The sequence below is a fragment of the Lytechinus variegatus genome, chromosome 2 (genome assembly GCF_018143015.1).
Source record: "Lytechinus variegatus isolate NC3 chromosome 2, Lvar_3.0, whole genome shotgun sequence".
Classification (NCBI taxonomy): domain Eukaryota; kingdom Metazoa; phylum Echinodermata; class Echinoidea; order Temnopleuroida; family Toxopneustidae; genus Lytechinus; species Lytechinus variegatus.
In genome coordinates this window covers 47,255,749-47,283,722 of record NC_054741.1, presented here as the reverse complement: position 1 = coordinate 47,283,722, position 27,974 = coordinate 47,255,749, and the positions used below count along the sequence as shown (strand labels likewise).

The 27,974-nt window shown below is 34.4% G+C and overlaps 1 protein-coding gene across 1 annotated transcript; it reads right to left on the bottom strand.

The window, feature by feature from the left end:
* Positions 1 to 84: 84 nt before the first annotated feature.
* Positions 85 to 22,102, bottom strand: LOC121408185 (proteoglycan 4-like). The gene is made up of 14 exons (XM_041599566.1): positions 21,857 to 22,102; positions 19,871 to 20,058; positions 11,504 to 11,690; positions 10,703 to 10,742; positions 9,780 to 9,862; positions 8,627 to 8,893; positions 7,685 to 7,876; positions 6,539 to 6,700; positions 5,648 to 5,968; positions 4,928 to 5,072; positions 4,480 to 4,546; positions 3,898 to 4,002; positions 3,065 to 3,194; positions 85 to 2,381 (listed from the first exon to the last, which is right to left on the bottom strand). Exons 1-14 carry the CDS (start codon positions 21,914 to 21,916, stop codon positions 2,358 to 2,360), a joined length of 1,971 nt encoding a protein of 656 aa, XP_041455500.1. The 5' UTR covers positions 21,917 to 22,102; the 3' UTR covers positions 85 to 2,357.
* Positions 22,103 to 27,974: the final 5,872 nt, after the last annotated feature.

The following is a 27,974-nucleotide window of genomic DNA, read 5'->3' as shown; positions in this document are numbered from 1 at the left end:
TTTTTATCACGTTTACCAAGTTTACACACTTTTGTTAACTATTATTACTACCTACATTATTAGCAAAAATCAGAATTACTTCCATTCTCTCTTTATTTGTACATGTTTAATTACATGTTTTTATTGCTGCCAAATGTAAACTCATACAAAATCTTAGATGAACAAAAGATGCTATTAAATGATAACATAACAAAGTATAAAATGTTTTAAGTCTCTATTTGTAGAGTTTTTGATATCACGTTCTGGTTTAATATAAGCGTTCGAGTTCATAGGCTCGCGATACTCTTAATCACATTAAATATGTCAAAGAGATTTCGTTTGTTTTCTTGTATAAAATATGCAAAACAATATAAAGCTCTTATATACAATATATATAAGCCATTCTCACACAATATACTATTATACTTCATTAGTTTAGCTTTAAACTACAATAACCCTTTGTCCTTTCATTCCTTTGATAGGAAAATATTCAAATGTTCATGATATAATATACATTTTTTTTCATATTGCTGGAAACCACTGCTGATTGTTAGTATGATACACTTTTGAAAACGATTTAAACTGTATGTTATGTGTGTTCATATTGGATTTTAAACTTGCATCTTATTCACCAATGTACCCATTATAAAGAGCCCGTGTAAGTGTCATTCGTAATATTGCATAGGAAATGCCTCTCCCTGAAAGATAAATGAAAGTAGTTGAAGTAAACACTGTTTTCCAGGAGAAAGTCTGTAAAAGCAAGATTATTGTCACTTTATCATGGATCAGATATGATACAGTTACATAAACTATATATACTCTATTACTCTATGAAATCATCTCAGCTGAGAAACGACAAATGGCCTAAATAATATATAAAGACTAATACAGCGCGTCAATGTTGATTCTATGATGATTAGAAGAATGATAAAGAAACCATACGTCGTATACCTCCATTGATGAAGGAGTATACAATAAAACATTTTTCCATCATTTCAATTTGTATAAATCTATCATAGTTTTCATAAAACATTAATTTACTTTGGATAATTTCTTAAATCATAATTAGATAGACCAATATAGGCATAATACAAAACAAGAAACGGCGCAACATGGTTAAGAATGTTTGTGATAAAGCTGTGTATACATTTTCATATAAACCATCCGAAAAATTTGTGTAGCGATATATTGTATCAATAAAGAGACATTTCTGGGTTCAGTAAATTCAGTACATAAGAATTGTATGTTTATTAAAAAAAATAGAACAATCTGCTATGATTATAGCGATTACTTGAAAACAGTAGACTTTTGGACATCTAAATCATAGGCCTTTGTATAATTTTCTTTCCAACTATATTTACTTAATTCGATTATTATGCCCAATATAGTATGCGACTTATTTATCTTAACAAGAAGTGTAGCAAACTAGGCTATGGCAAGGTTTGGCTAAATAAAAAGTGTGGTCCTAAATTTACCGACTCCAAAGAAAAGTACAAAGAACTTCAAAGTACCTTGATAAGAGCATTTAGACATAAAGCAACTAGAGAATAAGATAAAACTGCTTTGATAAAACCAGTTTTATCACATTACACTGATAATATCTGAATATAAATCATTAGTGATTTTATAATTCATACATCATGGCAAATACTTTTCCAAGTGCAAACTGGCAAGAGTTTCCTCAATAAATTAAAGCATTATTATACACCCCTTTATCCCATTGCCATAAATTTGGTGTCTGTACACCAGCAACAAAAATATGATACAAAGATGAATGAGAAATTACGTTTGTTGTCAAATTCACAAATTTACAGTTTCTAGAAAGGAACAGAATATATTGATGGAGAGCGTATCATAATGTTTTACCTAAAAGAAAACCAAAAATAAGAATATGGTGAACTCCAGTATAACAGATTTGAAAGGTTATATTACCATTTAAACAAAATACCTTAATGCCTGCTTAAAAACTTGAAGTTAACAGAATGCACATTTGAATTAAACAATATACAAGTAAAATGAATACAACTTCGTTCATTAAATACTCGAACGGTGCATAGAGACAAGATATGAAGAGAGAGAGGAAAGAAGGAAGAAATGGGGAGACAGAAAAAAGATAGATGGATAGAAGGATAGATAATTTGGAAAGGCAGACGGTAGATAGCCAGATAGAGAGATAAAGAGACAGATATCATTTATCGATTCTTTTTATGATATATTATATCGATGAATACGAGAGAGAGAAGAGAGGGAGAGAGGGGAGGGAGAGGGAGAAAGAGGGGTCGGGGGAGGAAGAGAGAAGATTGTTTGATTGAAGATATACTTCTTCAGTACTGCCTGTAAAGAGCTGCATGATGGCTGGTCTTATATATTCCGGACCACTATCGTAAAATCCTCACCCGGACCTATATGATGACAAGAAAAATAATATAAGAGAGTCACCGTACATACGTCAACTTTCTTTAAATCATAAATTTCCAGAATGATTTCGATTTGAATAATGTTACCAGCATTTTATTGGTTTCAGTCAAACATGACCCCCCACACGCACCCACACACACAAAAAGCGATGTTTTATCACTGAAAATCATTTTTACACTCGGGTTACACAAATTTAACATTAATTGTGCAGTGATAGAAAGAGCGAATGAAATTAGAAAAATGACACTTTTATGCATTCAATTGATTTCTTTTTTTACTAATGAGATATGTAGTACGGCACTCGACACCCAAAAGATGTCCTTTTTATATTTCTATATACACAGAATAAAAATCTTACTGTAAATTGTCAATTTCAATGTTTGACAATAATGTAAGGTATACAGAGACTCTGACAGAAATTATAATAAACTTTTTTTTAATGGCCTGCAGAGTTTGTTTTATGATCAGGATCGAAATTGCTAAGATTGAAACGACTAAACGTACAATTCGAATAAAATAAACAATAAAGGCACATTGCAATTTGCTTGAGAAATGTTGAATACATAGCAATCCATAAATCAAAACTATTCTTATCGCTGATGCTGATGGATAAAATCAATGCTTTTTTAACTACCTATAGGACCAGAGTAAAGAATACTAGACCTACCTGGCTCTCGCTGACCCTCTTCCAGCATTCTGTCACAAACATGGCAGAGGAGTTGCGAACATCAATGTCTCCAATCTTTAAGACTTGGTCTCCAACGTGCAAGTAATCTGGTAAATTACTTCTTTCAATCCTATAAAACAGAGTATAAAGGGGGGAAAATAGGCGTTAGAATAAACGCTGAAACTGCATGAACGCAAGAAATACAAGGAACATAATTCATGAAAACTAACTTTCAGACAAATGAATAGACAACTGGGAAGAATACTGAAAATGTTAAATCTTGGAAAGATATCTTTTTTACTCCACCCATTCCAATTTGCAAAAAAAAGTAGAATGAACTAGGGTGATTCCATTTAGTTCTTTGATTCAAATAATTTTGTAAATTCAATGTCGTTAATTTGATGCATTTCACTGACTTTAAGAACCTGCAATATAAGAACATCGTATTTGTATTACAGGCGTATTCCGTCACAAGTTTTGCCTTCATGAACTACGTCTTCTTCTGTTAACAAATAAATGTATTTTTATTTTTATGACAAAGGATATGTATGATTTATATTAAAAAATGGTTTTAAAAAAATGAATGATTATTTGAATTTGAATTGAATTTGAAAATTGCAAGTTTTATACACGTTTTTTTCTAATTTCCTTTGGTGTTTTGGTAATCGGTTAAAAGTGAAAACATGAGCAACAAAGAAACTCTCATGATATACATAGCCTATACTTTTCCAATATCTTTGTAGATTATGTTGTTATTGCCATATCCTTATTATCATGAAATCACCATCCTTTTCATGGAATTAGATTTTCATTGTTGATGTACATTCACTTACACCACATTATCGGACTCATCTTTGAAAATAACCGATCCGGCCATCTGACCCTGTATCGCATGAAGAGGAATCCGAACATCTAACTCGCCACCGCCACCAACCGGACTGTACAGGGAGAGAAAAGGGGGGCAGCATTCATCATTAACAGGACTAGCTATAGAAGCGTAATGAACCATAATAACTTTGAGGGGGGGGGGAGTGTGGCGAGTCGTGAGCAAGAGAAGATTTTGACCCATTTAAAATGAAAAATCTTATTTTCATAAAAGATTTGGACAAATATTTTATATATACATAACAAATCATACCATACTTCACTCTTTACCTTTCCTTTTCGTTTTATGTCTTCTTTTATCCTTGGTCTTTATTTTATTTCTTTGTTATACGCCAGAGAATATTTCTTCTCGCACATTTCAAGTGACAAACAAGAATTGTATATATAGAAGTATTGTCTGGAATATCTGATAGAAGGTTACGTTTCATCAAGCGAAAACACAAAGCAGTTTATAATAATTGAATGATGGTATCAAACATTACAGTTTCACGATTACCGGGGAATTTTGATAAATAAATGAGAAGCTATACCTTGGCAAGCTTGGTTTCCGTTTTGGCTTCGGCTGTACAACCGGTGACACAACTACATTATCCTCATCTGAAAATTAAAAAGAAATTCAAATTAATGTAAATCAGCGTTTCGTAATGTATAATCATTCTTTATTTAAGCATGTTGTTGGTTCAACTCTTCTCCAATCTTCTTTATTTTCTTTATGTTCTTGATCTTCTTCTTCTCCTTCTTCTTCTTCTTCTTCTGCTTCTGTTTCTTCTTTTTCTTCTCCCATCTCCCTCTTCCTCCTTCTTTACCATCATGTCTCCATTACACTGGAATTTGTCTTCTACTATATCCATATCTACCAATGATAGCGGAATAAATGACGATCGTCCAAGTGCTCTTTGAACTGGCGGGAATTAATTCAAGGTTAGAGAAGCAGATCATCAAACAATGTCAAAAAAGTAGAATATGAATGAATCTTACATATTTCATCACTTGTTGGTGGCTTAACTGGTTTCTTTGCTGGCGTTGGTGGCGGGCTTTTAAGTGTCTTCACCTGATCATTAACTGGTAACTTTGGTTGAGGTTTATCGGGCCTTGAGAGAGTCGGCGGGGGAACGATGGCCTTCTGTCAAATAACAATGAAGAAATGAAAATAACCTAATGATGATATCCATATGATGCTCCCGATATTTTTTCATAAACTGAGCTCTTCATGCTAAACAAGTTGGTTGTTGTCCAAAGGTGGATTATTATAAATTTAGATAGGCCTATGAGAAAACGGAATTTATATTTGGCATTATGCTACACCTTTTCGTTGTTCAATTACGTTATCCGATATTTATGACCTTAACCTATGTTCTTTGGCCACAATCACCACATTAGTTAAAAAAAAATCAATAATTTAATATTTGTTTTTCTGCACAAAAGTAGTCAATGTCAGTAATGAAGAAGACGGGATCAGAAAAGCGTAGTTTGACTTCAAACAAACATCAATCCGATTTTAACAAGTCATGCGGAATATAAAGTATTGGTGTTCACCTAATACACGAAGAGCAACTCAATCTGTGTGAAATATCAAGAAAGAGTGGGAGCTGATGATTTAACTGCCAGTCAGAAAACTAATTATGAAGGCCTTCAGTGACCATGATGATGAGTATTCAATGCCAAAGAACATGAAAAAAAAATTATTACGAAACCGACCTTTTTTGGTAGAGTCTTAGGAGGTTGACTGGTTTGATCCCGATGCTGCTTCCACGGAGGACTTGTAGGTTCTACGTGCTGTTCAACAGATGACACCGATCCTCTGCGGTTGTCGTTTGCATTACACGTTTGTTCGCGCGATGTCTGTCCATTCAAACCCGAACCTGCAGAGTCGGACGAGATGGTACTGCTCCTCTTTGCGAGCTTTCTTGCTAGTTCATCCGAGATCTCACTGCTGCTTGGCCTTGGGTTATTACCGTGTCTGTCTGTTGGACTTCTCAGCTGCATCTTTTCAAAATCATTCGGCAAATTTACCGGCTTCTAAAGGGTTGACGGGAAGATAATAGAATGAATAAATATAAACAGGACACAGTGCACATTGGCGTAAATCCGTGACGTCATAGGGGATGAAACAATAGATCACCCTCCCCGAACAATAGGTTCACTGCGTACCCCTACCATTATGACACCGAAGAGTTGGAAAATATAAATAATGCCAAATCAAATCTGACTTGATAAAAAATAAAAATCCTCTGAACATGATGACAGAATAAAATCCATATTTCTGACTTCAAGTAGAACGTAGAATCAACAACATTGTATGAACAACATAAACAGCATTATATTAATGACACTTTTTGTTGTCTCTGTAGAAAATTGAACGCTTTGCAATATGAGTAATCGCTTTATTTGAGGGGACAATATAGGAAGTGCTATTCAGCTGCATTGACTGACGCCTACTCCTTTGACAAACTAACAGGCCTACCTAATTCTTATGGAAAAAAGGGCGTTCCAATTTTGAAGCAGAACATATTTAATCATATCTTGACACACTGCCGACGTCTAAATTTTCTATGAATATGAATGGTAAACTGTTTTTTATTTGGTTACCTTGCTACTGCTTTGTGGGATTTGGTTTGGTGAATGTGGTATGTTTGGTAGAGTCGCTGCTCGATCTCTTAACTTCATGGAAAGTTCATCTGCTAAACTTTGACCAACAGTTGACTGGGCCTTCGATACATTCCCATCACCATCTGTAGGTATGCTTGGTATCTGTCAAACAGAAAGGAACACCATTCATTCTTTAAGATATTGATGTCAGACACTGGCGCACAGAACGGAAAACAGGAAAAGAAGAATAAGAAAGGAAATGGGTGAAATATCATGCCCTTTTCTGAATGAATATGTAGATATTTATCATAATATTAGATTTTTTATTTCTATAGTTCAAAAAATTGTTTCCTCTCGCTTCATCGGGACATTTTCAAAAGGAAGTTTGTCACTCACGTAATGTTACTTCCCCTCAATTTGTTTTATCTCAATGCGTGCTCCGCCATTTATGTCTGATAAGGGCCCGCTCTATCGATTTCACACTTGAATTTGGGGAAACCCTTGACTAATTCCAAGAGGCTATCGAAAGGAGAGAAAGGAAATTATGGTACTTGCGGTGCTCTTGAAATTCTCCACCTCGATTTAAAAGCAAAAGAAGGAAAAGAGAAAGGAAACCCTCTTTTACAATGTAATACTACCCTTTTTTAGTTATAATTCATATCAATTTTTTATTCCTAATTTCTTCATGAAGTCAGCTTTTAATCATTTTTTTTTAAGTCTAACAATTTACTGATTCAATTAAATTATGGATCACCATTCTATAAAACTGCACTTCAAAAACTCCGTTGTTGATTTAACACCAGCCCGGAATCTATAGGTCCACACCAGAGAAGTGTTGAAACAACACCAGTTTGGTATCAAACCGATGCTGTTTTAATATTAATTGGTGTTGTATAAACACCTCTCGGGTGTTAGACCAAACGGAAACTGGTGTTGATTAACACTTCTCTGGTGTGGACAAATATAGATTCCGGGCTAGCATTAAATAACACAAGAATTTTTGCAGTGTGGGCTTCTATCCGTCTATTATGCATGCCTAAAGAGCCAAAGGATTCCAAATATCTTCAGTTCACGAGATAAAAAAATAAAAATAAAATAAAAACAATCAGGAAGAGTTTGAACATATGGATTTTCTTTTCGTCGTACCTTGGTTGGGGTTTCGTTCTGTTTTTGTTTTGGTTGTTTCTTTGATTGACGTGAAAACATCTTTCCTGACTGCTTCCCTGTTTTCTTTTGGTCGAGGTGATTGGTGTTGCTGGCTGCCGGAGGTCGAGCAGGTATCGGTGGAGGAACATCAGATTCTGGCATTTCGTAGAAATCGTCCTCCTCAGCAACCATCTGTTTTTGTGGCATAAAACTTATATTGTTCAATACATAAATAAATACATAACACACTAATTACTATTTTTTCACATGTTTAAGAATGCATGGTTGTTTAAATATCGCGGGAGAGGCTTCTACTTCTCACCATGAGGTGATTTAATTTCTTCAGGTATTTTGACCAACATTTTTTTTTCAGAGTGTAGAGATTGTAAAGATATTGGAGATTGGTCATGGTAAGTAACTTATTTTTATTAAATGATAAGAAATTGTTTGTAATTATTCGTTATATTTCACGTCGTTTCTTCAAAAGTTAAGTGGACTACCATTAAAAAATTACCTTGTTTTGAACCAAAGACACAGGACCTACCACTTTGAAAACCACTAACTAAATTTTGCGCAATAAAAACAAAAGAAAACTAACATGACTATTAAAGGCTAGCTAATTGAAAATAATACAATGGTTCTGAACTTCAGTTTCAATGTTCAATAGCCATTCTCAATACCACAAAATATTCAAAGAAACATGGCTCAAAATAACACCTTTAAAAATACTACCCTGCATGGGAGCGCCTTAATTACATGTGCAATTTAGCACCTTTGTTATTATATCAAGGGTCCGAGGTTGCATCTTTGAAGGGGCTCCAACCAAAAGGTGCAAGATGCACCTTTTTAGGTGCGAGGTTCACATTTGAAGGTGCTCTCAGTGTAGCATAGGGCTGGAATTTTTAAGGCGCAACGTTTAACCTTCCTTATTTGTCTATTTACCTGTGGTGGCATTGGTCTTGGCGGTAAGGGTGGTGGTGGGGGCCCCGCTTCGGAGCTCCATCCCGATGCTCCGGGCGGTCCAGGTACAGCATTGTCCTCGTAAAAATCATCTCCTTTCTCGAGATCGTCATAAATGCCTTCCTCTATCGCGTTTGAGTCGCCCTCCATGTCTTCGTATACATCCTCTTCGATGAGGCCATCAGGAGGATAATCTTCCTCGGGCACATCCTCGTAAACATCATCCTCTACTGCTGCATTCTGCTGCCCCTTTCATTGTCAATTTGAACAAGAACAAGAAACCAAAAAAAGGAGGGTTAAGGAAATAAGAAGACGAAAGATCAGATATACATTGATCACGTTAGTTCGGGTCTCTAAATAGCTATGACTTACAGGACCAACTGATCATAACCAAAACTGGTATAATATAAGAGATCAGTGGAACATCATAAACAATCTAAGAGGGTTTGAAATAAAGTTCTACAATATCTTAAAAATCTCCTTTGTCGGTTCCAATTAGCATACGCGTGTGTCGGCCAGTATTACAGGTATCTTTAGATTGAGAGGAAAGGTTTAGTTTGGGACTACCTACATACGGGTCGATAAATAAACATAAATTGTTCATATAATAACAGTCATGCAACAATGATGTTTTCAATTAAATGTGGTTGGAATGGATACGTCACTTTTATGGGCATAAAGTATGACTTTGCTTTGTGATTATGCTTCCCGAGTTCAGGTCTGAAATAGGAACCTGTTACTGTACTTTACTTTCAATATCGTTGTATTTTCTCAATGCAAATTTGCCCACTTAATTTTTGCAGATTCGTGGTTGCATAGAAAAGTATGGACAGTTTGAAGGTTATCACCTAAGTTAAAAGCAATCAGTTGCATAATGTTTGAATGAATTAAGCATGTTAAGTGAATCCTAGGTTGAATGTATAAAATGACGTATTGGAGCAGCTTGACCAAATTAACCCGACAGGGCCCAAAATATGTAAGGCTCTAATTACTTTGACATATAGATCATAAATGTCCTGATTAAAAAGAAAGGATAACCCCTCAAAAAATATCATGAATAATTAAGCCTAATTCACTCCTTATACAACTTTGTTAGTTGTAAAATACATACAAAGGGAGAAAAATATTAACTTACATGTAACGCATTAAACATGTTATATGATTCCTTGGAATTCTGTAGGGCTCTGTTATAGTCCATATTAATATAGGATCCTGATCCTGTCACAGAGAAAATACAGACCATTGTAATGATGATAATATTGAATGATGGTGGTGATCAAGGCCGTACGCAGAAATTGTCCGGGAGGGGGGCAAGACGCGTTTAAAAAAATCGATGCAACTCGAATTTGAGGGAGCGATGCGACCGAGCTTGTCATTGGGGCAGTGGGACATTTTTTTGCATTATAGTGGAATTGAAGGATTTCGTGTAAATTTTTGGTGAATTTTGTAATTTTTTTAAGATTTTCAAAATATCAGGGGGGCAGGGGTATGAATGCCCCCTCTGCGTACGGTCATGGTGGTGATGACGATTTTAATATCAACAACGATTTCAATAATGCAAACAGCTGCAATAATAACGATAGTAGAATAAAAAGGAACAATATTTAAAACAAGTTATAATTAATTATCCTGAGAATAATCTTGAATATGACGCAGAGAATAATAATAATTATAGGCTTATATTGATAAGTCCAATAAATTCGGATAACTTGATGAGTATGTTTTATGATAATGATGATTACAACACAAGATAAAATTATTATGATAAAAATGTCATAGGGATACACCTCGCGAATCGCGATGTATTTTTACAGCTTAATTTGATACATTGGATGTAAAAAAAATCATATTATTTTGTTCCATTGCTGCTGTTAAAGGAATGGAATAATGTGTTACAGCGATCATTATGATAAAAGATAAAATACTATTTTGATGTTGATCGGAAAGAACATGCTGATGACATCTCACAAACAAAAAATCATGCGGGGATTCGGTAAGAGGACCACGTTAAAATCTAATGGCATTGAAGGTTTAAAAGCATGCTTCATCTTTTCTTACCTTTCTTCCGTTCTGGTTTCTTCAGCTTTATATCCTTTTCCTATTAAAATGAGTTCAGGGAGATAAGCAATAATTTTAAAACCATTTTGAATGTTATAGGCAGTACCCCCTGGAAATGTGACAGGTCTGCTAAATGGCAGTTATTTAACGAAAATGACATTATGTTTGGAGTGTTTTTTGTGCATTCTTTTGTTCTTGTCATATTTTGATCAGCACCCCTGTTGAAAAAAAAACCTTTCCAAGACCCAGTTTATCTGTTTATGGGGGCAAATGAATGCAGTGCAATATAATTACGATATTTAGTTCATTCATTTATAGATGCCTTTACTTCATGAGAACGACGTATATGGTAGTATTCCTTAATGCAGGTATTTTGATCAATTTTGATCAAAGGTCATAATTTTGGGGCAGATTTGTTGGTATAGATTTTCTATCATGCCGTGATATCGAATAGGTGCATTGATGCAACTCCCAATAATTCTTGGATAGAACTCTCCACATTTTTAAGGTGAAATAGGTGAGAGGAATCTCTATCTGTATAGGGTCTAGAGAATACTCCACCATCATTTCAATTTATATCAGGCAATAAATATATAAGATAATTATATCACTTGAGATAAATCAGGGTCTATATATACTCGCTATTGCCAGTGGCGGATCCAGCTTTAGCCAATATGGAGGGGGGGGGGGGGGTGGAAAAGAATATTTTCATCCTTGTCTTCCTTTTTAAAACACTAACCGAGTCAATTAATGATTAACTACTGGGACTGAATCAGGATATTAAAAGAATGATAATCTTACGAGCTGTTCTTTAAAGATTTGTTGAAGAGTAGATGGTGATGATACTGATGCCTGTGACCTGTCTATTGGCCTGGTCGTGGTATCATCATTAAGACGAGCCGGTAGCGATTCACGTTTGGTAGGAAAGCTAGGTACCTTACCAAGCTGAAGCTGTTTTATTGTAGAATACCATTCATCGCGATCGGCTCTAAATAATATGAAATAACAAGCATATTCAATATCATACACTGTTAAAAAACCCTGATTTTACAGAAAAACAAGATTTTTTTGCAGAAAGCAATAACAGAATCATTCTGTAAATTCATAAAACGGGAATTTTTCTGCAAATTAATAGAACAGGTCTGTTTAAAAAGTGGAAAAGGGCGTTTTATTTAAGGAAATTTGGAAGGTTCCATACACCAAATACCCATATCCTGTAATTTTGCATGTTATAATGTAAGATTACGCAATATGGTAAGATTACAGGTGTTCTCGAGACTCTGCTGTAGGAACTTCTTTTATTTTAAGAAAAAAAAATTTGATTATGTGTCTAACCAACATTGGGCATTTCTTTTGGGCATTTGATTTATCCAGAGTGTTGAAAATTTTGCCCATTCTAAAGTAATTGCTGCTAATTTTTAAACCTTACTGGACAATATGCTTCCCGCATTGGGTAAAATACTGCCCGAAAATTGTTTGGACACATAATTACCATGGTGACGGTTAACATTTTACCCAATATTTTTTTTACAGTGTAGCACGACTTTGGGATTAGTTAACCTTCATGTAAGAGAGCTCAGCTCAGAAAAATAATTATAAAATCAGACTTGATATAGAAAGATATGAGATTAAAATTCGAAGTGCTATAAAAATGTAAATCGTGAATAAACAACAACCTAGTCAATTCATTTTAACTAAATTTATAGATTCAGATCAAATCAACCAATATATCAAGTCAAAGAACAGATCATAATTGACCAAAATATTTTTTTATATTTGTTATGCAATCGTAATTATGAATTATTCGAATGACACAAATTAAAGCTTTCCGTAGCTTAAATGATCATGTAAAAGGTTTTTTTTTAATATTTAAAAAAAATGGACCATGTTGAAAAGTTTGAAAGGGATCATCAAAGAATAAGAAAGCCATATATTTTAAAAAAAGAATGATATCATAAAGACTATATATACATATCCAAAACTAGCAAGTATGGAAAATAAATTGTGACAAGTGTCCCCATGACATAAATATATAATACATACAGACTGAGTTTGAAAAGGATGACATTTTAGCTATAATGAGTATGAAAAATAATGGAGGACAACCATCCATGTATAAAAAAAATCGTTCCTGCAGGTATAATTCGAATGTTAAATCAACATTTGAAAGGTTGAAGGAGTGGCAACCTTTTCCAAATGTTACATCCAACCTTGTATAAAGCTGAATCCAACATTTTAAGTGTTGGGTAGAACCACTCAAAGTGGTAAATGCAACATTTAGAAAATGTTGCCACTCCTCCAACCTTTCAAATGTTAAGTTAACATTTCATTTTTTAGAGCGTACCTAAACCATCCAATGTGATATATTTTTAATTCTAAAAGATGTTTTCCTCTAAACTATCACTATCTGCTTCCTTTTCATTGAAATTCCCCCTATTTTATTCAACTGAAAAAATGTCATAAGGTCTGCTTCAACAAAGCAATTCTGCAATGTATGATTATTTTTTTCCATGTATTAAATATATTGTAAGAATTAACATTCATGCAGTTTAGTTCATGACGTTAGCAGACTGGTTTTCGCTTCCTGTACTATGATGTGGAATGTTTCCATTCTAAAATTCCACGCAAGATATACTTCCTCATTTTCAGCTGTTAAAAAAAATCAGAAATATCCCGCAGAAATCAATAGCAACTCATAACACATTTCCATCGTTTGCTTCTGTGGGATTGGGAACAAGTCTATTTATACATTTGATCTCGGTCAAGGAAAAAAATGTAGTTAGGGCACGTATTTCAATCAAACGATGGTAAACGAAGAATGATATTTCAACGGCTTTGAAAAAATTCTATATTAGATAGGCTTATATTTGTATTTTGAATGAAAATAATTGAAAAAAGATATGCATTTCTTCGTAATTTGTGTTTCTTACGCTTTCGATGAGAAAATCACCCATAGCCAACGCTTGTCATCTGAATCAATCGAAAAGAGATGGATTTGAAATAAATCAAGCCGAAATAAATACGTGGGAAAAAACATCTATGTCTCTTTCTTTTTACAGATTGATTATGATTAACAAAAGAAATGAATTTGTATCGGAGGAGAAATGTGTTTTCTATCGACGTGGGTAACTATGTTTTTTGTTGATACCAAAAGAAAGCCATCATCAAATCAAAGTTCAATATCATAATCTCTGACATAATCACGTGGATGTGCTCGTGTTTTCAAAACGTGGGTGTCTTATATTCGATGAAATATGAAAAAAGGACATGGGACAGGTGTAATAAATAAAAGTCGCATCCAAATCAAATCATAAGAACAAGCCTTTCTTGATACATTCGAACAACAGAATATGATATTCGTTAAAAACCCACACAAGTCCTTTAATTATTCATCTACGTTTATCGGGTTTTAAAGAAAACTTTCAACTTTTTAATCTGAAAGGGATGGGTTCAGAATTGCTTGGAGAGTCGGTTCCAATGCAGTGACAATAATTGTAGTTACTATTCAAAATCCAGTGTTGTGAGTCTTGAGGCCAGCCTAGAGGCCACAAAATCATTCTCGTCCTCAACCCCCAATTCACTTGCAACCCGACGTCTCTGCTATGCCATTCACCGGCTGAAAATGAGGAAGTTCTTCCATGAAAATAACTCATGTTTTTGTCAGCTTATCGCACTATGCACTATAAATATCAAACATCAAACATCGCCAATGTGAAAGGTATTTGACGTTTTGCTCGACAGAAACCGATGTAAGGTGAAATAACAATCCTTTTGTATAAACAATCAGAATAATTTTTTTTTTTAATTTCGAAGTTTCTGTTGTTAATCATTGAAAGCACCGAGTTTGCCTCTTCATGTTTCGGGTAATTGATGAAACCTATTGTGAAATACAGCGGCAAATAATAATTCTTCCCCCATACAACGATAAAATAAGGTTATGTCTGCTTTGCGTTTCTTCAATGGTGATGTTTTGTAATGCGTTTGCTTTGTTCACTTGCAATATTTATGGTAATAACAAAATCGAATTTAAAAGTCAACCAATTCTAAATTTCTATAAAAGTCTTATCTTCATTATGAAATCTGATGGTGATGAATGATAATGTAGCTGATGAACTGCAGATTGGCACGAATTCATGAAATAATTAAAATAATTTAGGAAATCATATGACAATTCAAACTGCAATTAATTATCATAGTCATAATGTATATACATTTCAAATCCCATCTTTTGAGTTTGCATGACTTTGATTGAGTAATTCCTTTTTTTAATAGATACAATTCTTGTTTTTACCTCCCCCCATCCATCTGTTTGTTGTTTATTTCTTGCTGTTCTTACTCTGTATATATACAACGCATTGCTTTAACTTTGTATAAGAGGTCGGCGTTTATAAGGCTTTTAGCTCTTTTTGTCGTCCTCAATTCCCATAAAACCTTTTGTTATGTAATTGTATTTTCTTTTGTTCTTATTACCTTTAATTGTTTACAATATTTCTCCTTTGTATGTATTCATGTTTTTATGGTGAATGAAATAAATAAACTTGAACTTGATATTTTGCATTTGAATCGTTATCATTTTTCGAGTTGCCCAAATAGATTCACACTCTGCACATAAAAGTATTATTGAAAATATTAATTAAATACCTTACAAGGCATTATACAATCATATAGGCATATCACTTCTATCATCTTTTATTCTATCAAAAATTACTGCCACATTAGTCAATTTATTTTAGCTCACTCTGTGTTCTCTCTCGTACAAAATTTAAAGTGGCTACTGCTTCTAAATATTGGTCGCAAATTATGGTTACTCTTCAGCCGCCATTAAAGTTGTTTTTTCTCGCTCGCTTTTCTTACTTGTGTGTTCTATAAAAGGGTTGTGTCGGATCAGTATAAAGTCACAGTTAAAACAACTGATGCGCTTCAAAATCACCACTTCTTTGATGCAATGTTAAAGATGGTTAACTTACACTATCTTTATTTTAGTGATGGCTAAGCCTACATGGCTCAATTTATTTTCTTCAAAATCAAGTGACGATGACGAACATTAATTTAGTGATCAGGCATTTGGAAGGTAGATGACAATTTACGAGAAAAAAATGATGAAAAACATACATATCACTAATTTTAATTAGTTCAATAAATAGAAGTATATACATTCAGTAGTCACAGTTTTCATCCATGCCTTTACAACCCTGGCCTTACAACCATGGCGCCCAGATATCAAGTTTACATTACTTTCTCTATAATGAAATGCTCTACAAAAAAATAGTATGCAAAGTCCCAATTCTTGCTCTACTTCGATTGTCTACACGGCATGAAATTAAAAAAACCCTTTTTTTTTAATCATGTGTAAATTAAAAAAAGACTTGCATATCGGTTAATGATTACTACTTTAAAGCGTATCATTACAAGACGCAATAATTATCCCTCGCTTTATTCTTTCGAATCGTATTAAATTCACTGTCCTGCTAAAAAAATTAAGAGAAATTTAAATTATGCCAAAGAAATACCTGGTTGTGCCCATTGCCTGCTTGGGAGGGCAAGCCGGGCCTTGCCCCGTCAGGCTGATTTGCACCCACAAAATGAATATATTGGAACTCTCCGCAAAATTCTTATGAAAGGACAAGTCATCCCCAACAAAATGTCGATTCGAATAAAAAGAAAAAATCCATCAGCATAACGTTGAAAATTTCTTCAAATTCGGATGTAAATTAAGAAAGTTATGATATTTTTAAGAAATTAGCTTAATTTCATATAAAAGTTATGTATGCACATCCCGGTCGGTATGCGAATGAGGGAACTGATGACATCACTCACTCACTTTTTCTTTTCTATTACTATATATGAAATACGAAATATTCTTATTTTCTCCTCATTTTCCTGTGAAAAAAGGTTTTATTTCTCCCTGAACATGTGGAATTACCATCATTTAACATTATATGGTTCAGTAAAGTTGGTCCTTATTGTCAAATCTGTAAAAATTCAAATATTGTATAATTCAAACAATAAAAAGCAAAAGAAATAGTGAGTGAGGAGCATCATCGATTCTCTCGTTTGCGTGTGACTAAATTGTGCATTTAACTATTTTGAGAAAAAAACTAGCTAAACTTTAAAATGTCATAACTTTCTTATTTCACATCTGACTTTGATGAAATTTTCAGCAATATGCTTGTCTAATTTTTCTGTTTTGATTCAAATCAACATTTTTATTAGCTGGACTTGATCTTAAGGGATTATATACATGTATAGATTATGAAACTATATAAGACAGTTTCGATATCATTGTGCATACCTATAAACAAAGACGATGAATACTGTACTAGAAACTGAAAATCAACATTGATCAAGCTGTGTAACGAACGCATTCGACGGTGGTTAAAATTAAGCCTTTAAGAGGCTACCTGTCTGCAGGCCACCTCGATACGTAATGTATAAGTCACACAGCCATGTTACGGATCTGCGGATGCCTGCGTATATTTTTATTTGGATAATGACAATGCGTAATTTTTACCGAAAAAATAACGGAAATTTGAGCAAAAGTTATATATTCTGCGAACGATTTGGAATAGTTACGGGTGTTACGGGTAAAACCTGCGAATGAGCCCATCCGCTGCCCCTGACCCGCTGACACATGTCACGGACGACTTATGGAAGAAATACGGATGACTTACGGATGACTTACGGACGATCATAATTAGTATACATTTATATGTGGACGATACGGATAAGTTACGCTCGCGTCTGCGCTCGTCGGCTTCCGGCTTCTCTGGCGTCCGCACCATCCGCTTATCAACCCATGTGGATCGGAACTTGCCTCAGTCGCATTTCATAAAGTCTTAGAGCTAGAGTACTTTGTTTTTATACTATTTACCTTATTGAACTTTAATTTATATATTCCTTGAACGCTTTAGCGCCTATTGATATGGCGGCTCAGCTGCAGCCGGGGTAATACTAAGTATCAAATCGCAGTAATATGCACATAGTAACTGCGCTACATAAATGGACGTAATTATTATCATTATTTTTACAGACTGCTTGCAGATATACAGCTTTTTTTTAAAAGAAAGTCTTTATTCAATATTTCTCGACAAATCATATGATAAAATGCAAATGCATGTGATATATTACAAACAATACATGCATAGAAACAAAATATAGAAAAAAAATAATTATTAAACTCGATCTGCCTCGACCGATCAAGATGAACAATAAACTTATTTTGTTGCGTGTTTATAACGCGTTCATGCTGATATTTCTATTTCTTTTGACATGATGAAACCGATAAATAACCCCTTAAATACCTAGTTGAAATATATATAATATTTAGCATAATGATTTCAATTTGGTATGCCAAATGCAAAATCATTAAAAGATAACACTATTTTACTTTTGAGAGTGAATTTTTCAAAATCATCTAAAAATCAAAGGTGAAGGAGCATTCCTAAACTAAATGGGCAATTTTTAAAGACTTTTTTGAACAAAAGAAACACAAATCAGAATTTAATATACAAACACCTTTTAAAGGTACTTGTTAAACACCAAGGATATTATGCAGAATTTTGTATTGCAAATATCTAAATGTTCTTGATAAAGAACATTTAAAAGGAATCATATAAATTTTGTTTTCCCCCCCCCCCAAAAAAAAGAGAGGAATTATTGGTTTTGAAACAATGTTCCTCCATTTGTTTTGTGAAATGGGAGTTTTAAAGATTTTCTTATCACATAAATAAATTTACACCCTTTCGTTATCTTGTTCATGCTAGTTTCTTCATGTTCTTCTTGGTAGTGAAAATATTTCAAGAGTATTTTTGAAAACATTTATTTCATTCGACAGGTATAGCAGATATGACAGAGTAATAACCAAGAAAGTTACAATGAATATTCTGTTTCGGTAGTATCCGCCATGGGAAACATTTTTAAGTGCTTGGTTTAAAAGATAACAAATATTTTTCAGAAATGTGATATATATATGTGATACCGTGTCATGGTGATCGAAAAATAATGTTCCGTTTTAAATTGCCTGATTGGAAATTGTGAATCATGGTAAAAAAATAGTTTACATATTGTATAGAAATAAGGTATAGGCTTTAGATGATTTAACTGATTATAAGACTTCCACCTCCCTTAAAAGTTATAAAAAAACATATGTTTGAAAAAAAAAACTATTTGCTTATAAGCCCATTTGAATATATCAAAACTTTAATATTACTTAATGATAATTAAGTTTAAGGGTCAGTTACGTAATCTTGCTCGGATGGGTTTACGCATCTTACGTATGAGTTACGTATGGATAACGTATATTCTGCGGATACTAATGCTTATATTTCATCAGCAGCAAATTTGAAATTTTAAAAAATTCCCGCTGCAGATCTGCGTATGTCTGCGGATCCTACGGATTGAGTTACGGATGGATACGGATGCTTATACCCCTGTCACACTTATTCGGAATCAGCAGGAATCGAGTAGAACCAGCCGGAATGAAAATTTTTCAAAATTCGAGCCACATTCGGGAGGGAATTTCGAAATGATCTAAATTTGTAAAAAATGTCGATCGATGACTTCAATGCTCCTCAGTGCGGACTGACGTTGCAGCAACAGCGATTCGATTCTCCCATGAATGCGATCGGAATGCCTCGAATGCTCTTATAATGTCGTAAGAATATTTAGAATGCAGTCAGAGAGCAGTCAAAATGCACTTCGAATGTCGTATTTCTCCACTTCGAATGCACTTCGAAAGTTTTGAACATGAGCAAAACATTCGGGCCGTTCACAAGAATGGACCCGAAAGTCTCAGTGGAATGCACTCAGAATGCACTCAGAATTTTTAGAATGCGCTTCGAATATCCAGGAATGTACCAAGAATTTTCATTCCGACGGCATTCCGGCTCATTCCGCCTCTAGTGTGACGGGGGTTTTACGGACAATAAGGATCCTTGCGGATGCTTACGGATTTTTATCCGTAAGCATATGTAACTATCGTGAGTGGCCGTATGGCTTAAGCATAAAACAACAAATACTTTTATAACAACTTTGCATTGTGATAATTACCATTAAACCTTGATTTTGAATGGATGTTGGACACTGTTACTATTGGTAATATGGTTACCTTGATTAACCTGAATACTGTAACAGTATTTTACAGTGACATTAGTTATTGAGTATTGTTACCTGTCTTCGAACATGAGGAATGTGTTGCCATTCTGACTTTCGACACACAAAATGCTTTCATATTGGCCAACTGTGACGGATGTGATGTAGTGGTAATAAGCATTGTTGCCTTCCATGATATCTATCCTGACATGGTCAGAGTAGACACCGAGTTGGCAGTTTCCAAGTTGATACTTAACCGTGGTTGGCTGTAGAGAGAGAGAGAGAGAAAAGAGGAGGAGGGGGCGGACAGACAGTCATAGAAACAAAGAGGGAGAGAGGTTACTTATTTAAAAGTACGTCTATACTCACTCTTTATCCCCCCTACATTATATTACTATAATGACAAACTCATTCATTACATATTGAAGTTTAACTTAAAGCTACACTCTAGAAACAAATCAGTAAAAAATGACTAGTTAAGAGGGTCAGCTGGGTGCAACTGTTATTCTGGTCATATTTGACTATATTCTAGTCGCATTTTACTAAAACAGAGTTGTTTCTGACTATTATGTCAGAAATGAGAAATGTGACTATCAGTGATTGTCATATCAGTTGTACCCAGCTGACTACTAGTCAACTTGACTGTTTGTTTTTAGAGTATACATTGCTTACAGTTAGCCCTCATCATTCACTACAAGCAAACTATAGGCCTAAGTCTCGACGGGCCGACACTGGCGATAGCTGCAATCATCCAGAAATTTGTGAAATTTACGCATTTGATCACTACTTATTATTTCATAGTTCAAGTATTACTTACTTTAATAACTCCGTTTCCTTTTTAAGTACTACTTTCTTACTCACTCACCCACCCACTTATGGCCTACCCGCTCACTCACTCGTTCACTCACTTCACATACTTACTTTTAAGTAAGTAATTAAGATATTTACTTTCTGCATATTTAAATATCACTTTGTTCGTTGCCCTGTATGAAAATCAATGAGGATGGCGAATTTTGTTAAGTGAAAAAGTTTGATTTTAATGCATTTTAACTATGATGACTGTCTCCTTTTCTTTCGGATTTTCTTGTCTCTCCTCCCCCCCTCCAACGCATCATTCTCTGTTTATTTACCAGCATCAAAACAATGTATGTCTGCTTGTCAATAATTTATTAAAAAATATATTAGGAAAGAGAAATCCATATAAAATTATAGATTAATAGGTCTAAACACTAAAGACAAAGAGCGCAATCTAGGACTCTTCAAGTGGAACACTCGGAGCTCCTTTTTGGGGTGCAATATTGCAATTGACAGGATTGAAGAAGCCCTTTGCACCTACATTTCGCCACCGTTTAGGGGGCAGATTTGTCGCCACCAGTAATTGCACAATATCTCTGCACTCGAGTCTATAAACCCTATGAAGTCAACGGTGCAACTTTTTGGGGGTAATTCCAGGTGAAAACAAGGACAAAAATCTGTATTTTGCACCAAACCATTTATCATTTAAGAAGCAAGATCATGAAGACTGCATTAATTGAAGAAAATTCACTGTCAATGCAATGTTGCAGTTTTTATTCAAACCAGTGTGCACCGTGTAAGCCAAATTCGCCTGCCTAGGAACTGACTTAGAATACCCTGGCTGGAATTTCTCCATGGAATGTTAAATGTAGGCCTACATAATCATTGTTTATGCAATTAAGCCAAAAAGAACATTATCTAAGAGCACCGCATTAAGGGGACTGTACAGTAGAACGGTATCTATTATTTTAAGGAGAACTAGGAATGATATCACAAGTCATGATTGAGTCGTCTCCCGCCACATTATACTGTATTAACATATCTTGGCGCCACCCGTGGATGAGCATATAGTATATACTTTAAAAGAAAAGAAAAGTAATCTTACAACGAATGATTCTTGTTGACCTGGAAACATATATTCATAATGAAAATCTTATAGAAATGTGTATGAAGTTTGCTGTTTTCCAGACGTCTAATTTTTGGTATGGGGCGGGGAGGGGGGTATGGGTAGGAATATGGATATTGATATGAATATTAACTTTTAATTACCTCAGCATTGTTCTTAAACATCAGCTCCCTCTCTAAATAAACTGTTTCTAGATATGCCATGGCCGATCTCCTCTCAGCTTCCTGGTTAAACGGCTGATCCGATATTATAGTCCACAGACACTAAACTCCTGTCAAAGATCGGAAGGAGGAACAGTTCCAACGCACCTGATTGAAAATAAATCTCTCGTAAAAATGATCAGATCTAGCACCGTGCACATTACACTCTGTGCCGTGATCCAACGGGCACACATCGATCGTGGTGGGAAAAGAACGCACGTTTGGTCTCGCTGCGATTTCTTTGTACTGCTAGTGGGCGGTTGAGCAAACAGTAGGCCTATTTTTGCTTCATATTGGCGCTCCCCCAAAAGCCCCGAATTTCGTTGATATCAAGAGTGAAGATGACATTGTTTCGACATTAGGGGCTTTTCTAACCACAACTTTGGGTGAAGGCAATGCATTAGTCTTAACTTTTGTTTGACAAGTTGTGACTTTTTGGCTTTAAAATATTTTTTTCAAATCACTGACTGTACATGGAATAGTTTTATGAGCAACATTAGTAGTTGAAAGAACATTTTCAGATTAAATCAGAACTAAAACAACAACAACATTTACGTATTTGTTTAATAGATTAAGAAAGAAAACATTCTACTGTGATGTGTACTTCTGGCGCTGCATTTTGGATGCTGGGCTCATTTGAGGCTAAATGAATGTTTGGAGTAATTATATTTCAGATTTCTACATCGAACAATAAAACTTTTTTTTCTTCATTTTTTTCAGTGGTGTGTACTTACTTGTACCGTATAAATCGGGATATATAGCTATATTTTACAAGGTACCATGAACCAATAAATTGGTAATTTATAGAACTTGATTAGAGGGGACTATTTGCATGTAAGGTCACATAATAATACTGTTCCAAATTCATGTTTTTTCAAAAATAAAAATCAAATCAAATCAAAATCATCAATTCTTGGGTTAAAAAAAGGAAAATGCCATTGCTATTTTCTCACATTTTCTGCCAATATTATGACCGACTTCACCTCAGGATGGACTACTCCCTTACAAAAAAAATTCGAAAACACAAACAAAAACAAATAGCAATTGCAAAGCATGAATATTCAACTCTGTTTGCATTGACTGTCCTCATGAATATCAAAGGAATCAGTAACTGTTATTCTCATCATGTGATCCCAGATAAATACAATTATGATTTAACACTAGTCTTGTGTTAGATGAACAACAACAGCGGTATCATGATCATTATCGGGGGGGGGAGGTGGCGATGGCGGGACAAAGTCAGACAAGCAACATACTTTAAAACAACAAAGCAACATACTTTAAAACAACAATGTCAACAAAATGTGGCAACATTGGCGTCTTCTTCAGCATCTAGCCAATACTGACATCTACTTCGTAGTCATGCAGATCATACGCGTTGAGAGGGAAACATTAGCATTAGTATCAACTGTGAAAGAAAATATCTGAAAAAAATATTTAGAAGGAGGGGGGTGGGCTTCTCCCCCCCCCACCCCGGCTGTGATCTCACTACTGCTGGTACTGTTCGTACAGTCCAGACAAATATAATATTGATTGTTATTGGGTAAATACGAAGGACACAACCTGATCAGTCAAGCATGAATGCAAACAAACGACCGGGGTAGTATTTGAATTGATTTGATTGTTCATTCTCTGAGCAAAATTTGGAATCCAAAGGGAAATCCCCTAACCGAATGTATGACATCATTCATTATCCCAACTTCGCACGTATCAGTGCATATCAATAAAAAGTTAACACTTTGAATTGAGAAAAAAATACAACATGGGAATAATCTCAACATAATATTCGAGGGTTATATGTCTCATCCATTTTAATGAAAGTATAATAGTTTGACAAAATGTTTCACTCGAGTGAGCACTGTCCATTTTTGTAAGCTCGCAGAAATGCTCATTTTCATGCCGTGTCAACTGTTAAGGAAAAACGGTGAAAAAATGACCGTGAGGTTTATTTCTTATATTCTTCTTTTGCATTTCAAGCCAGTTGAAATAAAACTGATACATTTTAACATTTTGTAAATACTTTGCAACCCAAATTAACATTCTAACGATAGGTAAGCACATCCTTTACCTGTTTTGCGCCAGCTGGATATAGTGAGGACATAACTGAATGTAAGCAAATGTTTTACTTCAGACATCTCCAGCATTTTTTAAACTAACATGACTAAGTTCTTATCATTTAAAGTGGGTTTAATTTTACATTTCATGTATTACTAGTTTCTCCATACTGTTCCCAAGCATGACAATGATTAACAAAAGAAACATCAAGCCGAAACCACTCAGTCATATGAATTACATTCTTCGTGTAAAGCAGATATCATCACGATGGCCTTGGTGTGTGTGTGGCATTGGTGGGGGGGGGGGCGCATCGGCTCTCTATGAAGTGTTTTGGGCAAGGAAACAAGCTAAAGAGGTAAAAATATAATTTTTAAATCAATCTTCTCACCTAAAGTCCATATATATATTATGTATATTTTTATTGTGTTTAAATATGTGTTTTTAGGCAAATAAGTGGCTGACGGATTCAGCTGAGTTACACTCTAATATTTCTGTCAAGATAGCATTCTGAGTGACAATAAAGGTTCAGAGTATTCCCCTCTGAACAGGATATACACTTCAATTACAAAGTGACCCTTGGAATCAAGTAAGTAATCTTTACCATTAACAAACATTCCAATCTCATCATCAAGTACTACCTATGCATTTCCTTACACTGGGATAGGAGTCGGAGGGGGGGGGGGCAAGGGAAGCCTCTTCTCATGAAGTTGAAAAATACCAACAAATTTTCAACAGACGCCATACCAGAATATCTTCAAATTTCAATTAAATTAAATTGAATATCGTTAGCATCTGTTCTCATTAACACCTCATCTATCATGATCAGTTTGACTCTTGTCCCCCAATACAAATTCTTGCCCCTCCCCTTTCTCTAAATAAATATCGGTATGACAATGTAAGTCTGATATCAATAGATCATTTTAATACATTTGACAAACAAGCAAGCTGAAACAAGTTAATGTGATTATCAAAGTTCATTTGTTCAGCTATTTTTCTTCCAGTGCATGAGATGAGATTGAATAAAGAGGAAGAAAGTCCTTCAAAAATGTTTTGCAATCACATGACCCCAGAATAAACTTTTAATGTAGTACTCTGTACTCAGGTTATTTAGATTCAGATTCATTTCGGTTTACTGCAAATAACTCCCTCGTTAAAATAGTCGGGAGACTGATACAAACAAATGTTACAAAGTAATCATTAATTCATAATGAGATAAGAGAAACAAAATAGTAAGATAATAAAAATAGTGAATTCAATATATGTGATATAATATAGCATATTAGTTGAATATATTATATCATATATACATAAGGGAACACGGTACTAAATAGGTTACAATTAATTTAAGGAAAAAATTGTACCATAATTATGGTGATAACGCAATACAAGCATTGACATTAACATTGACATCTATCAGTTGTGGAGAAAGTTGAGACTTGGATAGAATAGAAACAAAATCACAAAGAGAAAGGCTATATTAAGAAACAGAACAAGTTTTCATGTCTGAAAAAATTGTTCTGCAATAAAAGCATGAAAGGTAAAAAGTACACACAAAAAGGCGTTATTATCACGCTATGTAACCTTTGCATTTTCAGTATTATCATATCATTATTTCCATTATACCGACTGTTATCATTTCCAAGGATGGCAAATAAGTAAATATTTCACTCGTTTATACCAGTGAGTGAAACTTCACTCGCGATCAAGTGGTAGAATTATTTGAGATACCACTGTGATATTCCTGAAAGATTGATATGATAGCAAGTAATATTAATACAAATAATTTAACCCGTTTAAGTGCTAGTCTTGAAAATATCGACGGTCCTGTGTTTATGAAATAGAAGACATCAACTCTTGTTACGATAAATTCTGTGATTTGCTTTCAGGCCAACTTGACATTTACCTCCCAAAACAGAGAAACAATAAGATGAATTACAAAAAGTCCCCTAGATTACCATGGATATCAAAATCCATACTTCGGTCAATAAATCGGAAAAATAACCTGTATTACAAATATAAATCAAAAGGAACGCAAAAAACCAGAGCAAAATACACATCCTATAAAAACACTTTAACTAAAATTATTCGTATTGAAAAGAAAAAATACTTTGAAAATAAGCTACAATTACATAAACATGATATGCGAAACACCTGGAAAATTCTCAAGCAAGCTATGAATGTCTCAGAAAATAAAGACATTATAACAGAAATTAGATCTAACGATGAGATCATTCAACAGCCTGTTACCATTGCTAATATATTTAATGACCATTTTTCATCGATCGGAAATAACCTCGCTAAGAATATAGCGCCCTCAAACAAACATTTTGCCGAATTTCTTGCCCCGCCCAATCCGAACTCAATATTTTTATGCCCTACTTCCCCTCATGAAATTACTGATATTGTCTCAAACCTCGATAATAAAAGAAGTTCTGGCTATGATGACATCAATAATCTAATACTTAAAACTATCATTCCATATATTGCAGAACCACTTGCTTACATCTTCAATATGTCTTTAATTCATGGACAAGTCCCCAATTCCCTGAAAATTGCTAAAGTTATTCCAATTTTTAAGAAAGGCGATAAATCTAGCATTAACAATTATCGGCCAATATCCCTCTTACCGTGTTTTGGTAAAATTTTGGAAAAAATAATATACAACAGAACAATCAAATTTTGTTGTAATAATAACATTTTCTCTAATTTCCAATTTGGTTTTAGAGAAAAGCATAGTACAGTTCATGCATTATTATCTTTTGTTGAAAAAGTTACTCATGCATCGGATCAGTCTTCCCATATGATTGGTATTTTCCTGGACTTCTCCAAGGCCTTCGATACAATAAACCACGACATTCTACTTCATAAACTTTCGCATTATGGTATTCGTGGGAAGGCCTTGGATTGGTTCAGGAACTACCTTTCCAACAGAAAACAATTTGTTTCTTTCAATGATCACCCCTCAAATATGTGCAATATTAGCTGTGGTGTGCCGCAAGGAAGTATCCTGGGACCACTCCTCTTTATTTTGTATATAAATGACTTTAGCAGAGCATCCAGTATTCTATCTTTCATTATTTTTGCGGATGACACAAATTTATTTTTTTCCCACAAGAATCCGCTTACTCTTGCTGAAATAATAAATTATGAATTAACTAAAGTTTTGAGTTGGATTAGAGCTAACAAATTATCAATCAATCTTCAAAAAACCAAATACATGGTATTCAGTAATACTATAGATTCGTTGCCTCTTGATATATGTATTGAAGATATTCAGCTGGAAAGTGTCTCGTCAATCAAATTCCTGGGTGTCCATGTAGATAACAAACTCTCCTGGAAATGTCACATTGACAATATTTGCAAAACCATCTCTCGTAACATAGGCATCATAAATAGGTTAAAAACATTTATTCCTGTTACCTCTCTACTAACTCTATATTCTTCTCTTATATTACCATATCTCAACTACGGAATCCTGGTTTGGGGCAATACACACCAAAATTTACTAAACAGAATATTACTACTACAAAAGAAAGCTCTTCGTATCATTTCATTTTCACATCCCCGTTCTCACACTGACCCGCTATTCCTCGAATATAATTTGTTTAAAATCCAAGACTTGTATTTATTTCAACTAGGACAGTTTATGTACAACTATAAAAACGACATGATTCCCTCCGTATTCCACGATATGTTTCTTCAAAATAACAGTTATCATACATATCCTACCAGACATGGCGATCACTTTCATCTACCAATGCTAAGAACTATTTTTGCTCAAAGTACTTTCATTTTTACAGCCCCAAAATTTTGGAACTCTCTCCATAATGATATTCAACAGGCCCCCTCCATTAACTCCTTTAAGAGAAAATTAAAAGTATTTTTGTTAGTATCCTACAAACGAAGTTGATTTGTTTGTAGGTCCTGATTGTCTTGTATCCATCTTGTATTTAACACTAAATTTTCCTTTATCACCCGGGTATCAATCCCAAATCTGTGTTTTCAT